The 11,102-nt window shown below is 47.1% G+C and overlaps 1 protein-coding gene across 6 annotated transcripts in view; it reads right to left on the bottom strand.

Moving 5' to 3' along the window:
* Window positions 1-920: 920 nt before the first annotated feature.
* RIOX2 (ribosomal oxygenase 2) overlaps window positions 921-11,102 on the bottom strand; it is a 96,632-nt gene continuing 86,450 nt past the window's right edge. For all 6 annotated transcript variants that reach the window (XM_063956279.1, XM_063956280.1, XM_063956281.1 and 3 more), the window contains one exon: window positions 921-7,869. In XM_063956279.1, coding sequence (XP_063812349.1) covers window positions 7,699-7,869 — 171 coding nt within the window. In that variant the 3' untranslated portion in view covers window positions 921-7,698. The remainder of the gene's footprint in view (window positions 7,870-11,102) is intronic.

The raw sequence follows: 11,102 nt of genomic DNA, 5'->3' as shown, positions 1-11,102 counted from the left end.
TCATTTGTTTCATATACACCTTATACAAACAGCCTAAAGGTCATTTAATACAATCTTTTTAATAACTTTGTGTATTAAACAAAGTTTGTGTACATTGAGCCATCAGAAAACAAAGATTTCACTATCTCACTCAAAAAATTCTGTATTTCGGAATATTTGGATATGGGATACTAAACCTGTATATATAATGTTTAAAAATAATAAGTAATCACAGATGGAAATCACAATCTGATAGATGCTTTGCGTTTATATTATGGAATTTGACATCTTGAGACACAAGCAGCAATAACTGATATGGGATTCATAATACAATCCCATCGGGATCCGGTCTGAAGGTCGACAATGTTTAGGCTGACCACTATAGGTCGACAGTCACTAGGTCGACAGGGTTTATAAGTCGACATGTGCTAGGTCGACATGTCTAAAGGTCGACATGAGTTTTTCACATTTTTTTTTCTTCATACTTAACGATCCACGTGGACTACGATTGGAACGGTAAAGTGTGCCGAGCGAAGCGGTAGCGGAGCGAAGGCACCATGCCCGAAGCATGGCGAGCCATGCGAGGGGACGCGGTGCACTAATTTGGGATCCCGGTCACTCTATGAAGAAAACGACACAAAAAAAATAAAAAATAAAATAAAAAAATCCTCATGTCGACATTTAGACCTGTCGACCTAGAAACCCTGTCGACCTTCCAACCATGTCGACCTATAGTGGTTGACCTAAACATTGTCGACCTAGATACTGTCGATAAAACGAACCACACCCATCCCATCCACGGCGGGTGAGGCATTAACTCTTTAGCTGTGCTAAGTTCCATTGAGCCCATAGGAAAGGACAAGTGATTTGCTTCAATAAAAGTATTAGGAGGCAACCCGCCCCCTGGCACCGTATATGACTCCTCAGCATTTCATGTTGCAAACGGTTAAAAATAATAATTTTATTGGTTACAGATTTTGGAAAAATTACAGACAATCAAAATGAATGAGCCATATATGCATGACAGCAACATGGAAAGAACGGATTTGCTCTCTCAGTAGCCCAGATATAAAAAGTACAGTTCTAAGTTAAGGCATTTTTAGGTTTGGAGGACATCCTGCCCTCTAGGTATTCAATAGAACACAAGGCGTGAATCTAGAAGGCACATTTTCAGCTGCGGGGATGTTCATTCTCGTTCTGTTTTCTTCCACATTAGTCTTCAACAGATACTTTTATACAATGTAAAGGTTTGCACTGCATGGGCACAAGGTTCCTGCTGATCCCAGTCAGCATGCGCTGCAGGATCGGATCAGGTATACAAAGGGCCTGTGGCCAAATTAGACCTAGATGTAGCCACTGTGGAGGATTAGCTGCATGCGCCTGTGTATGGACACATAGCTCGCAGTATATCACAGTGAAGACAGCCATGACGGTCAGCTAGTTGGGACATTTTGTATTAATGGGTCTATTCTTGCCATGTGGGCCAAGATGAAGAATATCCAAACTGAGTTTTAAAACGGCTGACCATTTCCTGCAATTAAGAAAGCGCTCTGCATGCCAGGAGGGCCCAGCCAACCTTCTCGTCTATTACTGATCATAGCTGCATATTTATAGCCTGGCACTTACTGTTCTAGTTGCCAACAGACCCCCTTACCCCGCCTAGTAACCAACTTCGTGGAAAATCCCACATCGGCATTTGAAGACCTCCTTGGCATACAGAACACAGTGTAAAAATAAGATTTTACTTACCGGTAAATATATTTCTCGTAGTCCGTAGCGGATGCTGGGGACTCCGTAAGGACCATGGGGAATAGACGGGCTCCGCAGGAGACATGGGCACTATAAGAAAGAATTTAGATTCTGGTGTGCTCTGGCTCCTCCCTCTATGTCCCTCCTCCAGACCTCAGTTAGAGAAACTGTGCCCGGAAGAGCTGACAGTACAAGGAAAGGATTTTGGAAATCCAGGGCAAGATTCATACCAGCCACACCAATCATACCGTATAACATGTGATAAACTTACCCAGTCAACAGTATGAACAACAACAGAGCATCAGTTCAACCCTGATGCAACAATAACATAGCCCTTATTGCAGCAATAACTATATACAAGTACTGCAGAAGAAGTCCGCACTTGGGACAGGCGCCCAGCATCCACTACGGACTACGAGAAATAGATTTACCGGTAAGTAAAATCTTATTTTCTCTAACGTCCTAGTGGATGCTGGGAACTCCGTAAGGACCATGGGGATTATACCAAAGCTCCCAAACGGGCAGGAGAGTGCGGATGACTCTGCAGCACCGAATGAGCAAACACAAGGTCCTCCTCAGCCAGGGTACCAAACTTGTAGAACTTTGTAAAAGTGTTTGAACCTGACCAAGTAGCCGCTCGGCACAGCTGTAATGCCGAGACCCTTCGGGCAGCCGCCCAAGAAGAGCCCACCTTCCTAGTGGAATGGGCCTTAACTGATTTTGGCAGCGGAAATCCAGCCGCAGAATGAGCCTGCTGAATCGTGTTACAGATCCAGCGAGCAATAGTTTGCTTTGAAGCAGGAGCACCAAGCTTGTTGGAAGCACACAGGATAAACAAAGTCTGTTTTCCTGATTCTAGCCGTTCTGGCTACATAAACCTTCAAAGCCCTGACCACATCAAGCAACTCGGAATCCTCCAAGTCAGTAGTAGCCACAGGCACCACAATAGGTTGGTTTATATGAAAAGATGAACCACTTTTGGCAGGAATTGTGGACGGGTCCGCAACTCTGCTCTATCCGCATGGAAAACCAGATAGGGGCTTTTATGTGACAAAACCGCTAATTCTGACACACGCCTAGCCGAAGCCAATGCTAGTAGCATGACCACCTTCCACGTGAGATATTTCAATTCCACCGTTTTGAGTGGTTCAAACCAGTGGGATTTTAGGAAACTCAACACCACGTTAAGATCCCAAGGTGCCACCGGGGGCACAAAAGGGGGCTGAATATGCAGCACTCCCTTCACAAACGTCTGAACTTCAGGTAGAGAAGCCAGCTCTTTTTGAAAGAAAATGGATAGGGCCGAAATCTGGACCTTAATGGAACCCAATTTTAGGCCCAAAGTCACTCCTGACTGTAGGAAGTGAAAGAAATGGCCCAGCTGGAATTCCTCCGTAGGGGCATTCCTGGCCTCACACCAAGCAACATATTTTCGCCATATACGGTGATAATGTTGAGCTGTCACGTCCTTCCTAGCCTTTATCAGCGTAGGAATGACCTAATCTGGAATGCCTTTTTCCGCTAGGATCCGGCGTTCAACCGCCATGCCGTCAAACGCAGCCGCGGTAAGTCTTGGAATAGACAGGGCCCTTGTTGCAACAAGTCCTGTCTTAGAGGTAGAGGCCACGGTTCCTCCGTGAGCATTTCTTGCAGATCTGGATACCAAGTCCTTCTTGGCCAATCCGGAACAATGAGTATTGTTCTCACTCCTCTTTTTCTTATGATTCTCAACACCTTGGGTATGAGAGGAAGAGGAGGAAATACATAGACCGATTGGAACACCCACGGTGTCACCAGGGCGTCTACAGCCATCGCCTGAGGGTCTCTTGACCTGGCGCAATACCTCTGTAGTTTCTTGTTGAGGCGGGATGCCATCATGTCCACCTGTGGCAGTTCCCACCGACTTGCAACCTGTGCGAAGACTTTTTGATGAAGTCCCCACTCCCCCGGGTGGAGGTTGTGCCTGCTGAGGAAGTCTGCTTCCCAGTTGTCTACCCAGGGATGAACACTGCTGACAGTGCGCTTACATGATTCTCCGCCCAGCAAAGAATTCTGGTGGCTTCCGCCATCGCCACCCTGCTCCTTGTGCCGCCTTGTCGGTTTACATGAGCCACAGCGGTGATGTTGTCTGACTGAATCAGAACTGGTTGACCGCAAAGCAGGGTCTCTGCTTGACGTAGGGCGTTGTAAATGGCCCTTAGTTCCAGGAAGTTGATGTGAAGGCAAGTCTCCTGACTTGACCACAGACCTTGGAAATTTCTTCCCTGTGTGACTGCTCCCCACCCTCGGAGGCTTGCATCCGTGGTCACCAGGACCCAGTCCTGAATGCCAAATCTGCGGCCCTCGAGAAGGTGAGCACTCTGCAGCCACCACAGGAGAGACACCCTGGCCCTGGGGGATAGGGTGATTAACCGATGCATCTGAAGATGTGATCCGGACCATTTGTCCAGTAAGTCCCACTGAAAGGTTCTCGCATGGAACCTGCCGAAGGGAATGGCCTTGTATGATGCCACCATCTTTCCCAGGACTCGAGTGCAGTGATGCACTGACACCTGTTTTGGTTTTAATAGGTCCCTGACCAGTGTCATGAGTTCCTGAACCTTCTCTATCGGGAGATAAACCATTTTCTGGTCTGTGTCCAGAATCATGCCCAGGAAAGGCAGACGAGTCGTAGGAACCAACTGCGACTTTGGAATATTTAGAATCCAGCCGTGTTGCCTTAACACTTCCAGAGAACGTGCTACACTGATCAGCAACTGCTCTCTTGACCTCGCTTTTATGAGGAGATCGTCCAAGTATGGGATAATTGTGACCCCTTGCTTCCGCAGGAGTACCATCATTTCCGCCATTACCTTGGTAAATATTCTCGGAGCCGTGGAGAGACCAAACGGCAACGTCTGAAATTGGTAATGACAATCCTGTACCACAAATCTGAGGTACGCCTGATGAGGTGGATAAATGGGGACATGAAGGTATGCATCCTTTATGTCCAGAGACACCATAAAATCCCCCCCTTCCAGGCTTGCAATGACCGCTCTCAGCGATTCCATCTTGAACCGAAACCTTTTTAGGTACATGTTCAGGGATTTTAAATTCAATATGGGTCTGACCGAACCGTCCGGTATCGGTACCACAAACATGGTCGAATAATAACCCTTTCCTTGTTGAAGGAGGGGAACCTTGACCACCACCTGTTGAAGATACAATCTGTGAATTGCAGTTAACACTATTTCCCTCTCTAAGGGGGAAGCTGGCAGGGCCGATTTGAGGTATCGGTGAGGGGGTATCTCTTCGAATTCCAGCTTGTATCCCTGAGACACAATATCTATTGCCCAGAGATCCAACTGGGAGTGAACCCACTTGTGGCTGAAATTTCGGAGACGCGCCCCCACCGGGCCTAGCTCCGCTTGTAGAGCCCCAGTGTCATGCGGTGGATTTAGTGGAAGCCGGTGAGGACTTCTGTTCCTGGGAACTAGCTGTGTAGTGCAGTTTCTTTCCTCTGCCCCTGCCCCTGGCAAGAAAGGACGCACCTCGGACTTTCTTGTTTTTCTGTGATCGAAAGGACTGCATTTGGTAATACGGTGCTTTCTTAGGCTGTGAGGAAACATATGGCAAAAAATTTGACTTTCCAGCCGTAGCTGTGGAGACCAGGTCCGAGAGACCCTCCCCAAATAATTCCTCACCCTTGTAAGGTAAAACCCTCCATGTGCCTTTTTGAGTCGGCATCACCTGTCCATTGCCGAGTCCACAGGACCCTTCTGGCAGAAATCGACATAGCATTTATTCTAGAACCTAGTAGGCTAATGTCTCTCTGAGCATCTCTCATATAAAGGATAGCGTCTTTAATATGCCCCAGGGTCATTAATATAGTATCCTTGTCTAAGGTATCAAGTTCCTCAGATAAGGTATCCGTCCATGCTGCTACAGCACTACACACCCAAGCCGACTCGATTGCCGGCCTCAGTGAGGTACCTGAATGTGTATAAATGGACTTCAGGGTAACCTCTTGTTTGCGATCCGAAGCATCTTTGAGGGTAGCCGTATCCTGTGACGGCAAGGCTACCTTCTTGGATAAGCGTGTCAAAGCTTTGTCCACCCTAGGGGAGGATTCCCAGCGTAACCTGTCCGTTGGCGGGAAAGGATACGCCAGAATCCTTTTGGAAATCTGCAGTTTTTTATCTGGAGATTCCCAAGCCTTTTCACATAACTCATTGAGCTCGTGTGAGGGGGGAAAAGTTACCTGCAGCTTCTTTTCCCCATACATATGAACCCTCCTGTCAGGGACTGGGGTTTCCTCTGTGATGTGCAACACATCCTTAACAGCTATAATCATATAACGGATGGATTTAGCCAATTTTGGCTGTAACTTTGCATCATCGTAATCGACACTGGAGTCAGAATCCATGTCGGTATCCGTGTCAATAATTTGGGATAGTGGGCGCTTCTGAGACCCTGTCGGCCTCTGCGACATAGGATCAGGCATGGGTAGGGACCCTGACTGTCCTGAGGCTTCAGCTTTTTCCAACCTTTTATGTAAGGAATTAACATTATCATTTAAAACCTTCCACATATCCATCCAATCAGGTGTCGGTGCCGTCGGCAGAGACACCACATTCATTTGCTCCCGCTCTGCTTCCACATAGCCTTCTTCATCAGACATGTCAACACAAGCGTACCGACACACCACACACACAGGGAATGCCCTTTTTGAAGACAGTTCCCCCACAAGGCCCTTTGGTGAGACAGAGAGAGAGTATGCCAGCACACACCCCAGCGCTATATAACCCAGGAATAACACAGTAACTTAATGTTAACCCAGTAGCTGCTGTATATTGTGTTTTTAGCGCCTAATTATGTGCCCCCCCTCTCCTTTTACCCTTTTCTACCGTGATCTGCAGGGGAGAGCCTGGGGAGCTTCTTCTCAGCGGAGCTGTGGAGAAAAAATGGCGCTGGTGAGTGCTGAGGGAGAAGCCCCGCCCCCTCGACGGAGGGCTTCTGTCCCGCTAAAATACATATCTTTTTGGCGGGGGCTCATACATATATACAGTGCCCAACTGTATATATGAATACTTTTGCCAACAGAGGTCCATATGCTGCCCAGGGCGCCCCCCCCTGCGCCCTGCACCCTTACAGTGACCGGAGTATGTGAGGTGTGTTTGGAGCAATGGCGCACAGCTGCAGTGCTGTGCGTTACCTCATGTGAAGAACGGAGTCTTCTGCCGCCGATTTCGAAGTCTTCTTGCTTCTCATACTCACCCGGCTTCTGTCTTCCGGCTCTGCGAGGGGGACGGCGGCGCGGCTCTGGGATCGGACGACGAGGGTGGGATCGGACGACGAGGGTGAGATCCTGTGTACGATCCCTCTGGAGCTAATGGTGTCCAGTAGTCTAAGAAGCAGGACCTAGCTTCAGAGAGTAGGGCTGCTTCTCTCCCCTCTGTCCCACGATGCAGGGAGTCTGTTGCCAGCAGAGTTCCCTGAAAATAAAAAACCTAACAAAATACTTTCTTACAGCAAGCTCAGGAGAGCTCACTGAACAGCACCCAGCTCGTCCGGGCACAGATTCAAACTGGGGTCTGGAGGAGGGACATAGAGGGTGGAGCCAGAGCACACCAAAATCTAAATTCTTTCTTAAAGTGCCCATGTCTCCTGCGGAGCCCGTCTATTCCCCATGGTCCTTACGGAGTCCCCAGCATCCACTAGGACGTTCGAGAAAAGGCACAAGTGTAGCACAAAGGTGCAAATCCTGGGTTCAGCAGTGCATTCAGCTTTCACGTCCCCTTGCAAAGGACTGTCCCACCTCATTGTATTTTTCTCTATTCTTGGCTGTAACTAAAACGAGCGATTACAGGCCATCTATGAGACAGCACTAAGGCAGCGGAAGGCACATTTTACTGGGAAGTAGGGGGCCACCGTGAACATATTATGTAAGAATGTCAGCTTCGGCTTGGACACAATGAAGGGAATCAGTATTTAAGCTTCGGCAGGGATGTTCTCCATTAATCCCTCAGTCCAGAGGGACAGCACCAGGGTTTCCTTGTCGTGGTCACTCTCTAGAGGCAAATCTTTGACACGCAGCGGCTTATTCTCCCAGATTGCTTTTAGAGCGCTCATGTGGGAGAGTGGGAAACGCAAGCCAGTCACCTGCAAGAAGGGGAGAGGAGATTACATAGGCTCTAATAAAGACAGCCGCCACATGGGGAAAAGTACAGTATGGCACACTGAATAATGGCTCCATTAAGGCTTGCTTCCCTCCTAATCCTCCCCTCTAGAAGCAAATGTCTCATGTGATGTGCTCGGGGTTAGTACACACATGGCATATATACATACTATATACATGGCACAGAACAATAGTATGTTTAGATGCAATAGGCTGCAGCAGGCATTCCATGTGCATTGTTTTTTTTAAGACAAACTATAACATCTTAGAATAAAAGTAAATGCTTAAGACTTGTAAACTGAGAACCTCTGTGCACACCACATATTTCAAATAATATATAAATGTGTGCATTTTATAATTATATCTAGCAATAAAACCACAAACTTGTAAACACACTATTATAGTCCTGAAAAGACTTGTTACAATACCTGTTAGACACTAGAACGTGTCAGATGATGTACAAGAGGCATTCACAGTTCACCTTGTGTGTATTGGGGGAATGAAATGAAAAGCTGCTGCTGCCAGCTAACACAAGTGATTAAACAGTGCCACCTGCTGACCATTTGCAGTAAAGCTACATGCCGCTTACACTTGCTCCTGTTACACAGATCACGCAACATCAGTTTTTCTTTAAAGACAGAGGAGGAAGCCAAACTCCTAAAACATCAATATATCCCCCAAGGGAGAGATATTTTTCTTACTTTTACTTGCACTTCGGGAATTTTGCAGCCATATCTTTGCTGCCTACCATAAAACAACAAGGCATGTTTTATTCTTGCCGACAGGTCTTAAAGCTACAGTCTCAGGTCAACTTTCTCCAAGCTTAACCACACCGGCCACACAACCTTATTGTCCCTCAACGGCTACGCACAATTATATATAAACGGTGACTTGTAATACTATTTTTCTTATGGCGAACCCACCACAATGAAGTATCTATGGCAACCAAGATTCAAGTTTGTAATTTCAGACCTGTGCTCAGACATAAAGGCAGGGAGATATTCATGTTTCAACAGGTCTCAGAGATATTTAAAAAATGGCCGCACGGCTACACTCCCATCCAGACTCCGTTCAGATGTATTGCTTTTCTGATGAGAAGATTAACGATGGGATCAATAACTACCAATTTAAAGTTTATTTATTAAGAAAAAAAAAAAGGACCTGCATGTTTCTAATACAATCCACAGTGCGCATGAATGTTTTCCGGCTAGTGGCTAGCTTGAACATCTATCCACCCATACCCTCTGACTGTACCTTTGAAGGTCATTTAATACAATATTTTTAATAACTTTGTGTATTAAACAATGTTTGTGTACATTGAGCCATCAAAAAACAAAGGTTTCACTGTCTCACTCACTCAAAAAATAAGATTTTACTCACCGGAAAATCTATTTCTCGTAGTCCGTAGTGGATGCTGGGGACTCCGTAAGGACCATGGGGAATAGACAGGCTCCGCAGGAGACTGGGCACTCTAAGAAAGAATTAGGACTACTGGTGTGCACTGGCTCCTCCCTCTATGCCCCTCCTCCAGACCTCAGTTAAGGAAACTGTGCCTGGAAGAGCTGACATTACAAGGAAAGGATTTTGGAATCCAGGGTAAGACTCATACCAGCCACACCAATCACACCGTATAACTTGTGATAACATACCCAGTTAACAGTATGAAAAACAACAGAGCATCAGACAACCTGATGCAACATAACATAACCCTTATTTAAGCAATAACTATATACAAGTATTGCAGAAGAAGTCCGCACTTGGGACGGGCGACCAGCATCCACTACGGACTACGAGAAATAGATTTACCGGTGAGTAAAATCTTATTTTCTCTAACGTCCTAGTGGATGCTGGGGACTCCGTAAGGACCATGGGGATTATACCAAAGCTCCCAAACGGGCGGGAGAGTGCGGATGACTCTGCAGCACCGAATGGGCAAACACAAGGTCCTCCTCAGCCAGGGTATCAAACTTGTAGAATTTTGCAAAAGTGTTTGAACCCGACCAAGTAGCTGCTCGGCAAAGCTGTAATGCTGAGACCCCTCGGGCAGCCGCCCAAGAAGAGCCCACTTTCCTTGTGGAATGGGCTATTACTGATTTTGGATGCGGCAATCCAGCCGCAGAATGAGCCTGCTGAATCGTGTTACAGATCCAGCGAGCAATAGTTTGCTTTGAAGCAGGAGCATCCAGCTTGTTGGATGCATACAGGATAAACAGCGAGTCAGTTTTCCTGACTCCAGCCGTTCTGGCTACATAAATCTTCAAAGCCCTGATTACATCAAGTAACTTGGAATCCTCCAAGTCACGAGTAGCCGCAGGCACCACAATAGGTTGGTTCAAATGAAAAGATGACACCACCTTCGGCAGAAATTGCGGACGAGTCCGTAATTCTGCCCTGTCCATATGGAAAACCAGATAGGGGCTTTTAAATGACAAAGCCGCCAATTCTGACACACGCCTAGCCGAAGCCAAGGCCAATAGCATGACCACTTTCCACGTGAGATATTTTAGCTCCACGGTCTTAAGTGGCTCAAACCAGTGAGATTTCAGGAAACTCAACACCACGTTAAGATCCCAAGGTGCCACTGGTGGCACAAAAGGGGGCTGAATATGCAGCACTCCCTTTACAAACGTCTGAACCTCAGGAAGTGAAGCCAGTTCCTTTTGAAAGAAAATGGATAGGGCCGAAATCTGGACCTTTATGGATCCTAATTTTAAGCCCATAGTCACTCCTGACTGTAGGAAGTGCAGGAACCGGCCCAGCTGGAATTCCTCTGTAGGGGCCTTCCTGGCCTCACACCAAGCAACATATTTTCGCCATATACGGTGATAATGTTTTGCTCTCACATCCTTCCTAGCCTTTATCAGCGTAGGAATAACTTCATCTGGAATGCCATTTTACGCTAAGATCCGGCGTTCAACCGCCATGCCGTCAAACGCAGCCGCGGTAAGTCTTGGAACAGACAGGGCCCCTGTTGCAACAGATCCTGTCTGAGAGGCAGAGGCCACGGGTCCTCTGTGAGCATTTCTTGCAGTTCCGGGTACCAAATCCTTCTTGGCCAATCCGGAACAATGAGTATTGTTCTCACTCCTCTTTTTCTTACGATTCTCAGCACCTTGGGTATGAGAGGAAGAGGAGGAAACACATAGACCGACTGGAACACCCACGGTGTTACTAGAGCGTCCACAGCTATCGCCTGAGGGTCTCTTGACCTGGCGCA

Source organism: Pseudophryne corroboree, chromosome 2, assembly GCF_028390025.1.
Source record: "Pseudophryne corroboree isolate aPseCor3 chromosome 2, aPseCor3.hap2, whole genome shotgun sequence".
Classification (NCBI taxonomy): Eukaryota; Metazoa; Chordata; class Amphibia; order Anura; family Myobatrachidae; genus Pseudophryne; species Pseudophryne corroboree.
The sequence above is the reverse complement of the archived record's forward strand: the minus strand, read 5'-3'. Positions and strand labels throughout refer to the sequence as shown.